This window comes from Carassius gibelio, chromosome B11, assembly GCF_023724105.1.
Source record: "Carassius gibelio isolate Cgi1373 ecotype wild population from Czech Republic chromosome B11, carGib1.2-hapl.c, whole genome shotgun sequence".
Lineage (NCBI taxonomy): Eukaryota > Metazoa > Chordata > Actinopteri > Cypriniformes > Cyprinidae > Carassius > Carassius gibelio.
In genome coordinates this window covers 11933704-11954464 of record NC_068406.1, presented here as the reverse complement: position 1 = coordinate 11954464, position 20761 = coordinate 11933704, and the positions used below count along the sequence as shown (strand labels likewise).

The 20761-nt window shown below is 36.6% G+C and overlaps 2 protein-coding genes across 5 annotated transcripts in view; both read right to left on the bottom strand.

Annotated features, from left to right (window-relative positions):
• LOC127968555 (xyloside xylosyltransferase 1) overlaps nt 1-14480 on the bottom strand; it is a 36861-nt gene extending 22381 nt beyond the window's left edge. Inside the window, exons 1-3 of one of the 2 annotated variants that reach the window (XM_052569836.1) lie at nt 14284-14480; nt 13409-13970; nt 7237-7384 (exon numbers count right to left, since the gene is read on the bottom strand). In XM_052569836.1, coding sequence (XP_052425796.1) covers nt 7237-7384; nt 13409-13864 — 604 coding nt within the window. In that variant the 5' untranslated portion in view covers nt 13865-13970; nt 14284-14480. Of the gene's footprint in view, nt 1-7236; nt 7385-13408; nt 13971-14180 lie in introns of both variants that reach the window. The other variant, XM_052569837.1, reaches the window with a different exon arrangement.
• Nucleotides 14481-15240: 760 nt separating this feature from the next.
• Nucleotides 15241-20761, bottom strand: part of LOC127968215 (phosphatidylinositol 4,5-bisphosphate 3-kinase catalytic subunit alpha isoform) — a 19249-nt gene continuing 13728 nt past the window's right edge. For all 3 annotated transcript variants that reach the window (XM_052569251.1, XM_052569253.1, XM_052569252.1), the window contains 2 exons: nt 20543-20697; nt 15241-19523 (listed from right to left, as the gene is read on the bottom strand). In XM_052569251.1, coding sequence (XP_052425211.1) covers nt 19253-19523; nt 20543-20697 — 426 coding nt within the window. In that variant the 3' untranslated portion in view covers nt 15241-19252. The remainder of the gene's footprint in view (nt 19524-20542; nt 20698-20761) is intronic.

The following is a 20761-nucleotide window of genomic DNA, read 5'->3' as shown; positions in this document are numbered from 1 at the left end:
GGGAGCAAAATAAAGGGAAAGTAAAGCAAATCTGTATGAAATTAACAATCACCAAAAAGTGAATTATGAACAGAGCTACATGCAATGTATCAGAGATACTATATTATTTCTTTACGTGCTCTATAATACAGAAAACCCATAACATAGTTGAAATAACAAATGACGGAACATCATCATCCGGAGGGGTTTTCTCATGTAGGATGGCCTCACGGCCTTCGCGTGAGCCCACTGGACAACGAACAAAGCCCTCAAGACAACATTCTGGACACACCATTGTGGAGCAGAGGCCGCGCACACAATGACACACATTTGGAAAGCAAAACATACGGGGCCCAAACTATGCTTGTTGTAATTAGAACAATGAAACGAGAGCAGCCAGCCGGAGCTGTTTAGTTGGTCAAAGCATTTCACACCGACGTCTCTCCAAACAAGCACCGAAAACTGGACAAATCAATATCAACAATCTCAGCGCTCCCATCCAAACAGAGTCTGGTGACAAAACACTTCATGAGCAATGATAAAAGAAGGACAAGTGCTGAATTTGTATGAAACAGGAAACACATCCACATTGTATGGAGATAAAAAAAAAAAAAGAAAAAAGTACACACAGTACAATCTACACTAGAAAATTTAGTATTTATTAATACTTTTATTCAACATACTGCAACTGATCAAAAGTGAAAGTAAAGACATTTATAATGTTATAAAATACTTATATTTTAAATAAATGATGTTCTTTTGAACTTTGTATTCATCAAATAGTGTTGAAAAAAATAATTATCACAGGTTCCACAAAAATATACTGAAAAAAAATAACTGTTTTCAACGCTGATAAAAAAAAAAGTTTATTAAATTAAACATATTAACAAATAAGAAATGTTACCAAAACAATCTATGTTTAATTCTGATGTGATTATTTAGCAGAGCACCATTAAAACTCTCAACAAAAACAGGCAATGTTTATTTATAATATTGACCATAAGAATTATCTGCTACAGCGATCAGCAACATTTTTATAGTCTTATAGTTGTAAACGGTTAGTATTTTATGATTCAGTTTGGTGTCACCATTGGTCCTGAAACTTCTGGAAATGAAAAAGCTCTGAAATGATCAAATCCCAAAGACCAACCTCAACTCCCCAGTTTGAAAAAAGACAATTTTACCCCTCCAAAACTGAGTCACTTCAAACCTCCAAAAATAAAACCCATGCGTCACAGTACACCAGATCAAAAGAGGAACAAGTGCTTTGGGCATGATGAGCCACAGAGGCTTGGTGTGCACCTGAGGGTGTTAGCAAGCACGTTAAAATGAGCCTTTGAAGCATTAACCACTGCACTAATTCATTTTACTGGGCCTCTGCAGCCTAAAGCGATAAAGACTTTCAAGAAACAGGACCACATGAAGTTCACCAGCTCCATCGTGGCCCAGGGTGCTGGAGACATGTCTACAAAGCTTTATAAACAAAAATGTCTAGTTTTAGCTGAGTGTATATACATCTAGGACATTCCCAGCACATTTACAGCCAAGGGAGCACACAGTTGAACATGCTCAAAAATAGCCTGGTCATCTAAATGACTAGGGGCGCTGAAGCTCGACATACTTTTAAGAGATTGCTGTGTTTTAGCTGTAAGAGTTTTGCACTAGATTTTAACAGCATTATCCTGGAAAATATCTGACTCTTTTAGGTTTTCCCTTGTTTTGAGATATACACTAATCCTCGTGCAAACGAATTATGTATTTACAATTTGAAACCCTATTAGAGGTGAATAGCAATACAAAGTAATCTACTTTATCACTAAAAGTATGGAGAAGGTGGAATTCCATCTGTTCTGTGGATTATGGCTTTATTGCCGTCCTCAGTGAAAACAGCAGTAAGTGATATAGACTGAAGTAGGTCAACTTTTTTAAGACATTAAAACCTGGTCGTATCTGGCAATTCTCCATCAGCAAGAAAAATATCTGAAGTGGTAAATAGTTAAATGCAATGGGGTGAGATAAAATCTGGTATGAAAGATCACATCCTATAGAAATGGAAACCTCTTTCTGAAAAAAAAAACAAAACATTTCACATGAAATGGAGCTTCCACATAATCATAAAATGTTCTTCCAGGAAAAATGTGTCTGTTTTTATAGGGTGTGCTCTTTGCATGAAGACATATGGAGTCACATGATTGACTACAGGATCATTAATAATGGTTTCTTTTTTTTAAAGGTTAAGTTTAATTTTAAAACTTAAAAAAGTAACCTTTTTAACAGTTATTAATGATCCTACAGACAAATATAAATTACTTTAAATAAAGTTTCAAAATGATGATTTTCCAGATGCATGCGTGTTTTAGGTCTGACAGTAACTCCTTAGAATAGTGACTCAATTCTAGACAAGTCAAATGAGTTACACAAAACTGACTGCCTTAGATATCACAGCTGTTTCTTTTTAAGTACATCAAAAGTCTTTTTTTTTCTTCAAAGCATGGAACACATTTCACCTTTTGAGTTTAAATGTTGATAAAACAATATCGGAGGTGGTTTTACAAATCACCCAGATATGGTTGGTTTTAACATTTTTAACTTCTCAATCAATCAACCATAAAAAAGCCAGGAAAAAAGTCAGATACTTCAGTGTATGCGTTTTAAATGTTATGCTCTTCAGCTGCAGACCTAGCAATATCTGCTTTAGTTCACAAACAGGCAGAACAGTTCTGATTGGTGGATCAGTTTCATGATTGAATGCCTTTCCTGTCATTTCATGTCTGGTTAGCACACAGTGTAAACCTGCATAGCAAGTTGAGTTGAAACGTCTAACAAGATCAATGAAATCAAAGACATTACTGGGAATAAACACTTAAAGTTGTACCTTTAGATGTTCTTGTTGATCTCTTTTCCAGCAGACGTTATAGAAACGACTGCTACAGAAACTGAAAGCAGCAGAATTTGTTCACAAACACATTGCTCTTGAGGCAGCCATAGAGTCTGAAAACATAAGCTTTCTGTTCCCTCACGAGCTGCGAAAACATGGCAATGCTTCACAATAAGAGAAGATTCATAGCCACTTGAAACAAGGGCCAATTATTTTCACAGCTCCAATTGTCACTTGGCCTAAGCAGTTAATATAGCTTCCCTACTCCAGGTTCAGCGTTCCTTTAATGAATAGCCAAATCCCCCACAGCAATGACAGAACATAAAACTAGAGCCCTTTTTTTTTTTTTAAATAGCTGGGCATGTAATCCTTTTTTTTATGGACTGAGCAGCTAATCTTGCTCTTTTAGACCCCCCAAAAAACCCTCATTTTAGCTCAGTGGGCCAGTGGTCTTCCAGGGATCAAGTGAGTCGGATGGTGTCAGTCTCTTGCTCAGGGCTCACTTACTCAGTCTCTCAGCGGGCTGGTATTGACCGCTCTGTTGGTAAAGAGTCGATGACCGGAATAAGCCTGGCGGGAGAGACGGAGAGACTCATGCAAGCAGACAGACCTCCTCCTGACATACAGAGAAATCAGGACGAATTCCTGGAGGTGGGGTTGAGTAGCCAGTCAGTGGGTCAAAAGGAAATTAAAGACAACTGTTAAAGGAATAGTTGGCCCCCAAATGAAAATTCACCATCATGTTGTTCCAAGCATGAACAATGTTATTTTGTCAGTGGAAGGAACACTCAAGCTGTGGTCATTATGAACTACCACTGTATGGAAGGTGGAGAGCCTTCAAAATAACTTAACAGGCGAGTTGATAATGAGTTAAGTTAGAATTACAACAAGAAACTTTGCGCAACTTCAACTATTCTTATGCAATGTGCTACACTCATGAATGGTGGCAGAGAGGAATTGTTGAATACTTTTGTTTTCTTTGTGCATGAAGAGCGTTCTTGTCGCATCATAAAATTAAACCAGTCGAACCACTGCTGTCACATGGACTATTTTAACAATGTCCTTACTTTGTTTCTGAACCTTAAACATGGTAGTTTTCTTGCTGACTATGCAGGGTAAGAAATCTCTCAGATTTCATAAAAAATATCTTCATTTTTGCTCTAAAGTCTTACGGGTTTGTAATGACGTGTAGGTAAGTAACCATATAAAACTACTTTTTTTTTTTTACAGCATTTATTAATCTAGGCTAATGTTAATATATAAATATCCTAGTGTTCATTTTTTGACGACTAGTGTTGATTTAAAACACTTTAAATTGTTTAAAATCTTTAAAAACTCATGGGTAGCACTCCGACATATACAGCGTATCTGTGCTCACGGCGACCCGAGATCGAGTCCCGTCTTGAGGTCCAATGCCGATCCCACTCCCTTCTCTCTACCCAATACTTTTCTGTCATCTCTCCACTGTCCTGTTTGAATAATAAAAGAATAAAATGACTGATTATACAGATCACAAAAAATAAATGGATTCAGTTATGGTCAGTATAGAGTCGATACGACTCATTATACATACACATTACACCCACGGATAATTTCTATTACATTGACCTGTGCGAGAACAATAAGGTGAGCTGACCTACTTCCTGTCAACCTGCAAACTGTTTGTCTCAACCAGAAATTCAAAATGTGCAAGAAACAACTTAATTGTAAAAAAGCACAAGACTCATTCTCCCCACAGGCCATGCTCTCAAATCCCTTTCTTAGCCTTCCACACACCAACAAACACACAAGCACTGCGACAGCGTGCTTTGGAAACCCCGCAGATATAAATGGCGCAACAGTGAAATCAAAGGTTCTACATGACCCAGTGAATCAAGCTAGAAAGTGAACAACTCAGGGGGGAGTTTCTGACCGAGGGTGCACATATTAAACTCAGACATGACAAGCGACACATTCAGCAATGAAAGCATGCTGGCTTTCAAAGGAACAAAACATAGAAACAAAACCCACTATTGAGCAACAAGCTATTGATTTCCGAATCTTATGCTTCCAGCGCATTTCATTTCAAATATGAATTATGTCTCCTCGGTGAGAATTGACTAAATCGCCAGAGATACATTTGCAAACAAATCGCCCAAAACATCCCTGCAGGGCTTACTGAAAAGCAGGCAGCGCTTTACAGTGAATCTCAGTTCGTGGAATGGTTATACATTCTAATCTTTCCATTTACCAGGGTCCACTAGGTTCTCAGTGTTGTTGTGCCACTTCAGACCTTTCCACAGGTGCCACATCTTTAGGGCATTCTGGCGCAGTATTGACTGAAGTGAGGTGAACTCACGCGTAGTGTCTTTAAAGGTGACTGGCCAAAGAAAACAATTCCTGAGCAACAAGGTGAACAACAAGGGAGAGACTGTAGGATATTAGAATGTTACAATTAATATTTTTCACACTTTAAATGCTTTTGATTTCCATTAAATAACTGCACTTTTAGATCTTTCTGTAAAAAAAAAACCTATAGTTTTTAAATGAATAAAAATGATAAATAAAAAAAAATATTTTAATAATGCTTATACAAGATGCAAAGCACTTTGCATTCTTTTTGGGTGTGCATTAATTTTAATATATTGTAATACATGTTGATTAATCAGGAACACAACAATGCTGTAAATAAGTAAGAAAAAAATTATTAATAAACATTTATTTTTAAATATGAACATTTATTTAAACAATATTTTTCAATATGAATTCATTTAAATTGCTTAACATCAATCTGTTCATTTTAAAAGCAAAACTGAATATGGCACAAATATGGCCAGCTGTGGAACAATTAAAATGTATGAGATGTATGAAACAAACTGAGTTTACTGATACCTAAATAATATATAAATATATAAACCAGGTTTAATATATAATTATTGCATATTAAAAGTTGCTGCATATTTAAATACACATTCAATTTACTGGTACTATTACATAAATCTCATTCATGAATGTAAAACATGCATCACATTAAGTTTATTAGTTAAATTTATGTTAAAACAATGTAATCCAAATGAATGGATTGTTTTAAATATCTTTTTAAATGTATAAATGCTCCACAGATCACCAGAGAGATATTAAACTAGCGCCGCTTTTTATGGTCTTTATGTAAATTCAGTAAACAACCAGTAATATTTCAGTAATATTCCAGAATGTCCTAATGTCAGCTGATGTCGTTCCTATAGATTATTATGTTTCCTAAAATGATATATTATGTGAAGTTCTACGAAAGCAAAGTAATGTCAGTATCCGGTGTCAAAGCCACAAGCCTAAAAGCATTATCCAACACTCATCTGTCTTTTCCCTCTCACAATCCCATCGATTTGTTCGGCTGACAGCAGACTCCAGGGAATTTGTATTTAGTTTGGCAGTAAACCCATCTGGGCATTCAGCTGGCACAGCAAGCGATGCCTGGACAGCCTTTTGTTTTAAATGTGAGAGTAAGTGAGCGGCCGATGGCTCTGTGAGTGTGAAGCAGCAGTGTCACAGAGAATGATCGACTGCCACGCCCCGTCCCGTCCCGTCCCGTCCCGTCCCCCGGCCAGCACCGTGTCATGTGCCAGATCAGCACCTGTGAGTGAGTGACACATCTGACACCATCAGCGGCCTCCTTTCCAAATCCATTCACAGCCACAGACTGATTCTGAGGGTTAGCCCTAATTTATTCAGGATATTAATTATGACTTAAAAAACAGACCCTAAAGTGCTAAAAGTACATATTTTACGTGACACTAGCTACCAAAAAATGGCAAATGCATTTGCATCCATTTGTGCGCTCAGAGGCATGTTGGTCAAAAAATAAGTTCAGGCACATTATTGGCACATTGCTATCTTGAGGAACTAAAATAGACTGTGCCATAGACCAACTCAAACCTGGTCTAAAGTCTTGCGCAATGTTTTTTCTCTGTTATTTAAAGAGCGCGTTAGTATATACGGGTCCACAACGGGCGTACACGCTGCTTATTAAACACACAGGGAGGCACAAGCAGCACACAAACATGCCAATATGTAAAAGTAAAGTAAAGTATTACAATGCAAAATAATATTATTGTGTAGGCTACATTAATATAAAAATGCCTACATAATGGATAGTCATTGCACATATCAGAATTAGTCTATCTATTTGCTCGCGCACGAGCAGCTCCGTTTCCTCTCTGGAGACGCGTTACTCATTAAGAGAATAGAGACAACCCGTTTAGATCATGCGCCATGTTTGGAACCAGTCATTATTCTTGTTTTGAAATTGTAGTATTTTGAAAATTTGTCACGACTTCGATAAACACACACACACAAAAAAAAAGAATGCCCATCAACAACTTCCATGCCAAGTCGCAGCTCACCTGTAGGCATGATGCGATGCATGGCCACCGACAGAAAGAAGATGGCGTCACTATAGTATGTGCCCGAACCTGCACTGAAGTGTTTCTGCATAGCCTCTACGATGGGGAATAATTTCTCCGTAAGGGCGCCTACATCGTGAAACACCACCTGGAACAGACAATAGACAATATCTGTGTTAGACAAGGGCATTTTTGTGACCCTTAGTGACACTGGGTGGAAAGGAGTGCGCTGTATTTCTACCCTTCGCTCGGGTTTTGGCATCATGATTATCATCAGGTGTTCGCTGTTTGGCTCACTGAACCTTGACAGTCATCTTTTACTGTTCCATCCATTGAAAACACACAATACCTGTGTTTGTCCGCAATGCAATCGACCCCTAATCCTGCTCTGCAATGCAAGGCTTTGGCTCATGCAATCAGATAATGTGTATCTCTCACTAGGTTGCACAAAGAGGATTGATGTTTGGGGGGTGGGGTGGGGGGTGTCAGTTATCACAGATTTCCCATTAAGGTTTTGATTCCAAGGGTAATATATGTTTCTGCCATAGGATTAGAATTCCACCTTCAGTCTGATGGAACAAAAGCACTAATTCAGCACAAGCTCAAAGAACCCAGCTGATATTTTTGTGGAGAGCAAAAGTACAGTTAAACAAGTATTTGTTGGAAGTAAAGGCAGGTTTCCTTGAAAAAAAAAAAAAAACACGACAGTTTCTTCACCTTTATCTTTGGGCTCAGAAAATTCTGAAAAATTACAATTGAAATATGTGACATACAGAATGTTAAATAGGTTTGATTAAATGTAATAAAGCATAATTTACATTTGCTGTCTTGAAAACTTCCACAAATTCCACATAAAAGTAAGGAATTAGAATTTTCCATCTAAAAGTATTTTGGAAAAGATCAATATTTCTTTTAAATGGAAGTCAACTGAACATTTAATCAGTCTGAATGAAAGAATTGCCAAGTGAAGTGAACTTTGCAATGTGTAAGTCATTTAGAATATTACAAAATATTTATTTTTCAAATAAATTATGTTCATTAGAACTATATTAAATAACAAAATCCTGGGGAAATCTTTTCAACATTGATTACTTTTGGAGAATAATGAAGATGCTGAAAATCCAGCTTTGCAATCACAAATATAAATTACATTTTAAAATACAGTTTAAATTAAAATAACATTTCACTATACTACTGATCAAATAAATACATAAATAGTCTTTGTGAAAATAAAACTCTTATATATATATAAAAAAAAATAACACCTTACAAATCCCAGACTTTAAAAAGAAAGTTTACCTTAAAATGCAATGCAAGTTGTCTATATGTAAATGCATTCCTCGCTCAGTGTGTTCCCACTGCACAGAACACCATAGATTGGAATGTACCTCATCAAAAATAGTCAAGCTTCAAAATAAGAAAATCTGCTGCAAAAATATCAAGTTTGGGAACAATCCGTTGATTATTTAATCACAGTGTATTTGTGATATCGCCCTGAATTTTTTAAGTAAGTGAAGTGCTTTAAAGCCACTAGTAAATAATGCAGAAGCAGTCAGAAATAACAGAGGAAACAAAACTCCATTTTGCTTAAAAAACTTCAAAGAGAACAGAACACTCGTTCAAGTTCCAATGAAGCTGTCATTTCATTTCAAAAGAACTAATAAATGGGAACAAAAACTACACCAGTAAGCAGTAGGTTCATTTTATAGACGGGTTAACTGCAGGGACCGGCTAACTCTTCCAGGAATTCACATGAGTTTAAGAGCGGAGCCGCATACAGAGCTCAGTGTAATCTCTATTATGAGCACATGAAGTGCTGTGCAATATTAAATGAAAGGATTCTGACAGTGTTAATGCCCATGGGGATGCGGAACAGAGCCTGCTGGTCATTTTATGCGCTTCTGACTTTCCAAATAGTTCTGGAGGTGTGAAAGTCTATAATAAAGAGAGTGTACTTCATTATATGAGACTGGATGCTTGCTTAAATATTACTGACAACCTGAATATTCTGTGTGGGAAATATGACAACATTCATTCACTGAGAATATGATTGCATTACTTAGACTAAAAACACCATGTTACAGTCAGAGAATCTGAATATGGTAATTTAACTTAATATATAACATTGTACTAAATGATCAGTATAGTAATGGTACAGATTACCATGATAAATGAAACTGGCTCTTTCAAAGTAGTTTAGTGTGGCCACGACATATGCTATGTGTGACCGTCATCTGCCTTAATGTGCCAGTGCAGTCAATCTGAAACACACAGATGTCAAAGACTGAAAGGATCAAATCATCAATCTATCACACGCTTCATTCAGTTCCTCAAAGAATGACACATAATGACCCCCTGCAGCAGCTGAAGGAGCTGTCATGCTTTCCCTGAGAGCACATGTCCGATGAGCTCACACTGGTTTCATCTCATGTCATGAGACTGTGTGGGAGTCTGTGAGCCCACAATATAGTGGAACTTTCCACACGCTCTACGTCTGTGCGCTACAGAGACTACATCCAGACAGTTCAGTTCAGTCTACAGCCACAGACAAAGACAGTCTGCCCTAATAACCACACGCCAACCATGTGATAACAAGTTTACAAAATACAGAATAATGTACTACTATTAGTTAATCAAGAATAATCATAATAATCAAAACTTACCACAACTACAAATGTTATTTTATTTTTATGTGCACTGTTTGTTATGAATATATTATATAAATAATCATGTACTACATATACGAGTAATATAACAATAATGAGAATAATAGTAACAATACTATAACAACAATAATTATTATATTTATTACCACCACTACTAATACAACAGATAGTTGCAAATAAATGCATATATTCCAGGCGTTTATGTAATATAAAGTACCACTTATGTCTTCCACAAGTACTAAAATGACTCCAATATAACAATCATTATTATCAAAATGTATTATTAACTAAAACAGGCTGCTACTGTTGTGTGTGTGTGTGTGTATGTGTGTGTGTAAACTGCTTTAATCAAAATGTTACAGCACATGTTGGGGTGGGTAGTGATGATGATTACTGGATGTTGCGTTAAGCCAAATACTCTACTCATTATTTTATTGTGTGTGTGTGTGTGTGTGTGTGTGTGTGTGTACTGGTATATATGGTTTATGAGGACACAAATGTGTATAATGACATAGGTACTCATAGTCTCACAGCATCGTCCATCCATCAGTCCGGGATCAGCCTCCAGCAGTGCTGTTGCTAGGCAGGAAACACTGCCGTCTGCTCAATACAGAGACGCTATTCTGCATTTACATAAAAATCTGAAACTCGAAAGTCAGGTGACAACCCAACCACCTGTCTGTCTGAACTAAGCCAAGTTTACTTAAAGGTACTAAAGACAAATCCTCTCCAGCAGGATCAGGCCAAAGATCCTGAAGCTCAAAGAGAAATCACAAAAAGCTATTGTGAAAGAGTAACACTGCCCTCATGAGCCCGACACGCAGCCAATGAGAGCCTTCAGTGGAAATAACTTCACAATGTATCATTTGGGTCTGTAAACCATCATTATTGTGTGAACTCTCTTTGAATGTTCCACGAGTGAACATGAAATGAAGTTCTTCTTTTAGAGTTTACAAAGACTTTTAATTGCCTAATTATGCCTGTCTAGTTTCTATCCACACAAATAAAAACAAGATCTTGATGTTATAGTTTTTGTGTGTTCACAGAATGACCCATAGTTGTTTTTTATGGACTAAAAAAAGCTGGTATCTGGTATACAGCGGTCCTGAGGGAGTTGTGCTGTATGAGAGCTGTGTTTTGTTATTCTGGGAGCTGATGTAAAGGAAACGTCTGCTGCATGACCTCCTGTCCTGTAGATGAGGTGTACAGAGCAACGGTCTGATTTCAGCTTTCCTGCACTGCCACCTGCTGTGCTTACAAAAAGCAGAACATGCCTTCATGCATTAAACAAGAAAACCCTCAACACATTCCGATTAAATGTTACAAACCAAAAATCTTATTGACAACTCAAGCTACAAGATCTCATACAATACAATAAAATATGAAATGCATATTATATTAATATTATAATAGCAATTGTAATAATAATAATAATAATAATAATAATGTCTATTCATGTAATATATATTTATTTTTTATTTAAATCTTTTAGATATAATTTTAGATATCTTATATAAATAAAAAATAATAATATCAGTCCATTAAAGATTGTTCACCCAAAAATTTTAATTAGCCCCATGATTTACTGTTGTGTCCGATTCAAATTAAGTTTACCAAAGTAATGTTATATACATAAAAAGACATGTTAAATGCAAGTAAAGAGTCTGCTTTCATATTTTTATCTAACTCTTTGAAAATAAAATGTCAAGATATGGGGGAAATTCCAAAGTGTAAAATTGTCACACAGTGTAATGGTCTGGACTTTGATTTTAACATTAAATAAACATATAATACCAAGTTAAAACATACATTTGTTGTCTTGGCATTTTCAAGTAAGTGTTGACTGTATTATATCAAAATGACTATGTCTAAGGTTTTTTTTTTTTTTAAGTATTTAAATAACCAGGGGACTTTTGTCCAGAAAATGCAGTTTATCAGAAGTCATTCAGTGTGACAGGAACAAGAAGCCATTCTGAAATCATATAAAAAAAACTGATAGTAATTCAACAGCATGTGCCACCATCAGATGGCAGCATAAAGACTGTGTGGTGCTGCAAGAAAAAATGAGATTATTGCTCTTAAACATTTGATAATTCCACCTTTTCATGGTGTGGTAGCAAAGGTTACAAAAACATGTCTTTCAGTGAAATGTGAGATTTTTGGAATAATTGTGATTAACTTTACTGGTCAAGCTCACAGTTTGAAATGGATGGCCAGCTGCAATATAAGAGTAATGTTTTTGTCATTCAGAGTTATGCAAATTCTCTGAATTTGAAATTCTCTGAGCAGGTTTATCTTCTGTGGCTTTAAATGCTCGAGCTCTTTAAAGTGGAATGGTTCCTGATTGGCTGTCAGTGCTTTAAACATTCATCTGATGTAAAAAATAAAAATTGTAAATAAATCCCAAATCTCCACACACTCTCACACACACACACACACACACACACACACACACATATTTATGTATAAATGAAACAATATACTTATAGTGATTTGAAATTATTAAAATACAAAAAAGAATGTGTGATCATACTACATATTATTATATTTTAAATGAATGTCTTGCTGACAAATCGGTAAAACTTAGTGCTTTGAAGGACATGAGCAAACTAGAAAGATTTAAAATTTAAAGTAAATTTGTATTTGAAGGCTGCACTGTGATGCTTAAATCTAGTCTTTTAATATGTCATTAGGGCTGCAACAAACGATTATTCTGATAGTCGATTAATCTAACGCTGATTATTTCACTGATTAATCAATAGAATTTGCTGTGATTTTTGTTGTTGTCGTTGTTTATTTCTTTATTGAGAGGAAAGCGCGGTTCATATATTTTTTTTATATCCATTCAACGCCATTCGATTCGGCTCGGGTGCGTTTCTCTGAAGCAGCGCTGAGCGAGCGCTGTGTCTCTTCTTCTCTTGAATTGCATCGAGGAGGGCTGAATTACAGTCTTGGTCAAACTGCATTATTGCAGGCTCCAAATTAGGTCAAATTAAATCAAACAAATACTCCACAACAAAAATATTTATTGACAATATTTTTATTGTCGACATTGTCGATAATGTCGATTAATCGTTTTGGCCCTATATGTCATCAAACGATCCATGTTTAAAATATACCTTACTAGATTTTTTGATACTTAAATATTGTTAAACAATTACATTTTAGTGGGTGTCTTCTGTAAATCATAGTAAAAAATGCATGGTAGTTGTTATGTTTTGTTCAGAAAAAATATAAAAGTTAAACAGGACAAATTCTAATGTATGGGGGGGGGGGACTACATTTAGAGCTGTATTACACTTAAATTTTTTTGATGCTTGAAACACTTTTCATCTTTGACCCAAGTACTACTACAACTACTGCAAATAATAATACGAATTTTTTTTAATAATTATTATAATCAAAAACAACTGTAAAAACAAAATTGATACGAACTAAATGGAAGCCGATGCTGCATCATCCATCATCAGCACACACTGCAAAACACGAAGGTTTGCTGAACATACCTCGTACTGGAAGGTTGCACCCAGCAGAAGTTCAGGAAGCATCTTCTCCCCCAGCTCCTGACTTCCAGCATCAGAGACGTAATGGAGAACCAGCACCTCATCCTCCAGGAACCGTCCATGTTTGGCCACAGAGCGCATGGTCACCCGAAACTTCTGCTGCAAGTTCAAGCTCTTGTTAACTTTGGTGAACATCATGAGAGCATGAAAGCGTGATGGCTTTCCCTCCAGCTCTTCTCCATCTCCCGTTCTGCTTTCTGGACGTCCAGACCGGATGTCTATGGAGAGATCTGCATCATCACGATTGGTGTTGTGGCTCACTTGTGTTTCTTTGATCCGTTTTGTAGTGCTGGAGAAGTTCTGCTTTTCAGAGCCAAAGTAGTAGAAGGCCACCACTGCCAGGGCTGCAGCAAAGAGCAGCACGATCTGATAGGACCTAAAAGAACTGAACCTTCCCATGGTGACTGACAGCACCCGCAGGACACCCGTGGATCCTCTTCTACATGAATAAAATAGGGCAGGATGCCCTATCTTCCGTCTTGTGTTGACAGTTCTCCAATCACACCTGAAGTGCAAGAAACTGGAATTAATCAGTGACATTTGAAAAAGATCAATCTAACGGCGTTGTATTTGTTTTGAGAGGCACAGGAATGTTCAACTTATTACACAAATCTGTCATATGACTTAACCCTAACCCAATTTCATAAAAATGTTATGGTGCAGTTTCTTCAGTTCAAATGAACCGTCCATTTAAAAATAACTTCTAACAATAAACCTTCAGAGTTGTCTGCTCCAATGCATGTCAGCAGCAGAGGGTCTGTAAGTATGCACGCATTTATCTTGCTGCAGGATGGCATGTCACTGCACATGAGACTTACCGCCGTCACGTGACGCATTCAGCAACGCGCGACAACATCCGACACCTGCACTTCTGCTGACTGCAAACTGTGTAACAGCGAATCACCAAAGAATGAAGGGAAATAATTAATTTGTAAAGCCAGAAGACATGTACAGGCCTTTTTACACAGTCTATGGCGCAGACACGAGACATCAAAACACATGCGCGTCTTGCATCACCGGAAATTCAATAGTTCATAATAAAAGACTCGCAATCACGTGGTACATCAAAAATTTAAAGTGTGCCATAGACAAAGACAAAATCAAACAACTTTTTTCAAAAAATAAAATAAATTAAAAAAAGAAGGGGAAAAAAAGACAATAGACAAGTGTTTTTTATGTTGTTTTGTTAATCAAATTTAAATGTATGAGATTTATTTTATTTCCATTTCATTCTGGATGACATTTTGATAAAGTAAAATACATACATTATATATATATATATATATATATATATATATATATATATATATATACACACACACACACACACACACACACACACACACACACATCATGCTTAAAATAATTTAAAATATTTTTTACTGCTATTTAAAGAAAACTTTTACACACACAAACACAGTGAGATTACTTACATAGTCTGAAATCAATTTGGAAAATCAAGGATTTACAAACTAATTTAAATATTCTCAATTTATTTTTTAAATATGTAACATTCCTATATATATATAAAAGATTCTTAATACATATTTCTATGCCACTAATCAGTAACTTAGAAGTTAAATGTGTGACAGTTCAAACTAAATCTTTGTCTGGCTTGTTTCACCATCACCATCAGCTTTTTTACTTCTAGGCAAGGATTTGTCAAGTGTACATCGAGCTTGTCTCAAACTTTCCTAGTCTAGTTACAACAGGAGCGGAAACAGTCGATGTCAAAGTCATTCACATGCATGAACATAATTAGTCAGATTCATGAGCATTTTCTTGAAATACGTTTATTTGTACATAGTCACATAACACTCAAAATATTGAAGACAGACTGGATACAAAGCTACTTTTGAACTGAGGTGCACAATGAAACTGAATAGAAATGAAGATGAGGCTTTGTAACTGATGGCAGTTTATAGATGTGATGGGTGCAGTCGTAGGCCGAAAAACCCTTTAGATCTTACAAAAACAAAACAAAAATGCTAGGGCAACTTTTTTTAACTTCTCTTTTTTCCATTTTTTTAAAACTCATGCAAGGTAGTAAAGAGGTAAAGAATGTATTTGGCCTGCTATATATAATTGTATAATAGGGATAGTAAAGAAAACTATCTTTCTGACATTATAACACATAAATGAGTAAAATGCAACAGCGATACACAGAGAGAAATGTAACCACTCAAAGCATTTTAAAAACAACAACAAAAAATTGCTTTGACCTTCCATTAAATAGGTATTTTTTTATATCCTCCATCTTTTAGACTTCACATAATAGCAAACAAATTTATACTTTGAATTTAAATGGTAATGGATCTCTCTTTTTATTGGTGTATTAGAGTTTCTAACTGTGAAGAGACTCCAGAACAAACCACTGAAACATTCACAATCGGTATGAAATTGCCTATGTAGGTAAACCTTCAGTGCTATGTAACATTGACGGCTTTGTAGTCGACACACAAAGATGGTTCCGACCGATGATTTTCAAGTACAACAAATGAAACTTATTGTCATTTAACTCCTTTTTTCTCATTTTCCTTTGTCATACAAAAGGTTCAAGAATTCCTGCATCTCAATAGTTTGTTTCCAAGTTATTTAAATGATTAAAAAGTAAATTAGAAAGCTGCTGATTACATTAGACATTAGTGAATGGGCTTTTTAGCGGGTCCAGCCCAAGTAGATCTGTAACCTGTACAGACAAAAGCACACGTAGTGAACAGAACCATGCATTAAATGGCTTTAAGAGAGCTAACATAAGGCTGCTTGCCATGACTAAGCTCAAGCGTAGCTGATCTCAGTTTTAGGCAGTAAATGAGCACGTAGGGTTAAAAACACATGCAGGAGACTAAAGCGTCCGAAGGCAAAGAGAGAAAGAACAAAGTACAGAGGAATACAAAGTGCAAGAACCACCTGCATACATCAGTCTGACAACAAGTATATATCTGTTCATTTGTTTACTGCATATAAGAATTACAACGTTTACAAAAAAAAAAAATGCATAAATGTGGAATACTACAATAGGAAGTATTAGGACACCATTTTAAACTTAAAAACAGTAGAAAAACAATGATTGCATTGTTAGATGTTACCGAATTTCAGCTCTGCAAAGACCTCGTCAGACTGTAACATGGAAATAAGTGTTGTTTCCTTCAGTTTTTCCTACGGAGATCAATCAGATTTTCATCTGATCACTAATATCTCAGGTGGTTTTGCAAGTATGATCACAAACTTTCCTTTTGAGGAAAACACAATGTACATAAAACGGTGAGAAAAATAGTGCTCAGGAGTTTCCTGCCAGTAGCCATATAGCCATTTAAACAGCACGATTGCACCTCATTAGTAAATGTACATTTTCACAGCTTTAAAGTAATGCAAAAACACAACAAGGGCTTGGATTTACCGACAAGAACCGAGGAGAGATAGAAAGAGAAAATCTGGATCTGTGTCCAATGAGAAAAAGACAACTACCTCATGTCACTCCAAACATGTAATCTATTTAGAAAAATGTTTGTTTTTCAATATAAGTCGATTGGGCTCTTCGAAAAATCTTCTAAGTTTTCTGCAGAAAAAAGAAAGACAGGTTTGGAATGACATGAGGTTGAGTAAATGTTTTATTGGGTGAACTTCCTCTTTAAATGTGTGATTATTTGTTTGGATTGGACCTGTTAAAGTGATCCAGAAAGCTGCTAATCCAACGGGCGAAGCGAGCAGCTCGAGCGTAAGACTGCCATTACGGCCCTAAACAAGGCACTTAACCTGACTCAAAAGGGTGATCATTAGCAAGTTCATTTGAAAATGTCAAATAAAAAAAAACAACCTTTATTTTCTTTTTCTCTAGTTTGCTCAGCCCTGTAACGCCACATTCAAAAAATAAAGAGACAATGAGGGGGAACAGAATGTGTCATATATATATATATACGCATGTGTGTATGCAAATGTATGTGTAGTCATTATAATGCACTGTACTGTAGTGTCATCTGTAAATGATATTTTACCACTGTCATCTATTTGAAGCATCTAAAAGCCATTTCACCGTCTAAAACATCCATTTCGTCTATAGAATCTTTCTATGTTTAAATACATAGCACCATCTTTCTTAAAGAAATAGTCAACCCCAAAATGTGACTGACTTTCTTCAAACAAAAGAAGATATTTTGCACAATGCTGTTTCAGTTTCCCTTGACTTTCATCGTATTTTTTGCCCATTCTATAAAAAATCAATATGAACTGAAACTGTTTTGTTACCAACCTTAACAATAAATAATTTTTTTGGTGGACTAACCCTTTAATGCATCACACCGTAACTACGAGTCAGGCGAACAGAGAAGGTCTTGCCAGCTTTAGCGTAGTGAAATAAAGTAGCCAGAGATCCAGCTACTCAACTGAAGGAGAGAAAAGCTATTTTGTTCTTTCGTAACTGCTCTGCGTCAATGCAAGTGTTTGCTTTCCTGTGGCATGCAAGGGCACATGAAGAAGAATATCAATTCATACTATTCAAGGGCATTAAGGCTTCATATCTGCACGCTGCCAGGGCATCTGGTAGGACAATCTATCATCTACCCAGCTCAATCGCACCGGACAACCACGAAAACACAGAGAGCAGATAACCTGGATTACCATGATGTTTTGCACACTGGAACTGGAAAAAACATCATTTATCTGTAAGGAATAAAAATGAAACTCTATGTCCTGATTAGTGATAAACTGATATATATCGGCCACTGACTGCCAACCTTGTCAAAAATAAACATTGCTTAAATGCTTCAAACTCAATATTCTGGGTAAATAGTGTTTAAAGTAAAATTACAGAAATCAGCACTCATTTACTTATCACCATCAGTACTGGCCTCAAAATACCAATAACGTAACCCTAATTCATAGTTCTAGTTATTTCTGTCATGAAACCTGTGCTGTTATTGTGTAGTGCATATTGAGAACACAAACCATGTCATTACCGATGTCTCTGAAACGTTTGTATAAGGAGTACGAGACCCATGTATTGCTACTCTGAGGCCAAAACGTGGGTTCGCAATAAAAAGGAAATAAAAATATTCACGTCCAGTGCATAATAAGGTATTCAGGCTATCATTTTAGCTCGCTGTGCATATAAGGAAGAAAAGAGAACGAAACCTTATCATCCATCTATTACAAACCAACAGAACTCAAAGAACAGGAGCGCAATTTCGAAAATCAGCACCATCAGATTCATACTGCTACGCCTCGGGCTGCCTTTCGGGAGGGTTAGTGTTGGTTTTGAGAGGAAAGGCCAGGTAGCAGACCAGAAAGCTTCATACCCTGTTTTTCTAGTGTTCTCAGAGGTTCCGTGCATATTAGAAGGCATTTGTAGTTTTAAACAGGAAGACATGAACATCCCCACAAAAGCTCCTGAAGAGTGCAGAACTTTTTTTTTTTTTGTCTTCAATGATTTGTTTTCCACTGAAAAAAAAAAAGATATATATTAATAAGAAGAAGAATTGACTCTCCAGGAAAAGAGCAGCACAAAGTGGCGAGAGAAAAAAACCGGGACAAAACTACAGCTAAAACGTACAACCATTCCGGACGATGATAGGCAAGATATGCCTCACATGGGGAAAAGAAAAATAAACAAGAGGACACAAAATTACATCCTTCCAGGTTGTTTTAGTGCTCTGAAGGTCATTTGTACATGAGGTTTGGGTGCTATGATTCTCCATGGCATAAATCAGGCAGTGCGTCCGACAAAAAGGGTCTTGTTTCTGCCTGTTACCCGGCCCCAAATTCCACCAGTGGGCTGAGATCCGTGTGGGCTCAGTTTTGGGCGTGGTGTCGGATGGTGTGAAAGATCCAGTCCATCTTTGTGGTCCATCCACCATGGTGAGCGTCATTCATTTGCTTCATGAAATAGTCTAGGGCCTCCTGCTCAGTTTTGTCCAACGCCAGGGTCTTTCTGATGTAAGCGATGTCATCAAAGGACTGCAGCTCTGGCATGCCTGAGCCCAGCATCATGGAGAAGAGATTTATGAAAAGGTTGGCATGCTGTCTGATAGCCAAGTAAGCCTTGTAGCACATCTCCTGGAACCTGTAGGGGGAGACAGTGAGACGTTCAGCTTCCCTGCTGCATCTATAGAAAGTCCCAAACTTTGAAAGCAGTAATGGGTTTTTTTGAATAGGTTTTTGGTTAAATGCCTGAAATGTTAAAATGCTCAATACTAAAAATTTTATTCTACAAATTAAAATACATGAGTGATTTCTTAAAAGCTATCTTGGAAAAGCCAGTTGCTAAAATGCTCTTGTAAACGATGCTAACTCAGGCTAACCCTAACCCTAACCTTAACCCTAACTTCAAGATTTGAGATAAAAACTGAAAGCTTAGCTTTTTATTTTTTGTGATTGCAATAAAGCATCAACATTGTGTTCATTTGTAAAGATAATCTTGATAAACATGTAAAAATCTTAAACTTTTGTTAGACACAGAGCTATTTTTCTGCAACAATCCCAAAGTTAATAAAAAAGTATCCTATTTGATTTTTGTCGGGGAGTGATTCTTACTTCCGTGTTCTTTACTCCTGCAGTGCTCTATAGATAAAGCTACTAAATTTAAGTTGGCAAAATTGTTCCTTAATATTCTTTTATGCTTAAAAAAAACTATTCAGATGAGCTCAAAACCTTTTTTTGAAGCTGAACTCAAATCCTGTCTTTCCACCAGAGACCATTTCACCAGTGGTTTAGTTTTTGCAAGTGGAAACATGGACGTCTACTCCTCTGACACACAGTGATCGAGAACAAATCCTGCTTTTTTTGAAGCCTCCTTTGAGTCCTGACTAAAGTGGAGATTTGTTAGAAAGCGGAAGTCTGGAGAAGAGGCAGGAAACTTGGCAGCCGGCTGGTTGTCAAAGTATTGTTGGAGGAGGAAAGGCTGCTGGGATGGAAGCCCGAGAGACCCATTTGAAAGCCTCTATTGTTCAACTCAATCTCTAATTGTCTCGGATAGCTAGCAGCCTGCCAATTACTATGTTAATGTTGAAACACAAAGGATTTGTTTCTGTTAAGCTCACACTGGAAAATAATTGGCAATGCTTCCGACATGCTCATACGCACCTCTCAAACTCTCTGGTTTTAGTGCACTCTTGGGTTCCTCCTTTGCTGATCACAATTAAGAAGTCTTGAGTTAAGACGAAAGGCACTCGCTCTCGCTTATAACCAAACTTCTTCTTCTTGTGGTCCAAAAAGTGACCAAAATCTATATGAAACAGCTGCAGGGACATAAGCAAAGTCAATATGAGAATACTGATAATGAATGACTGTTTCGATTGCATT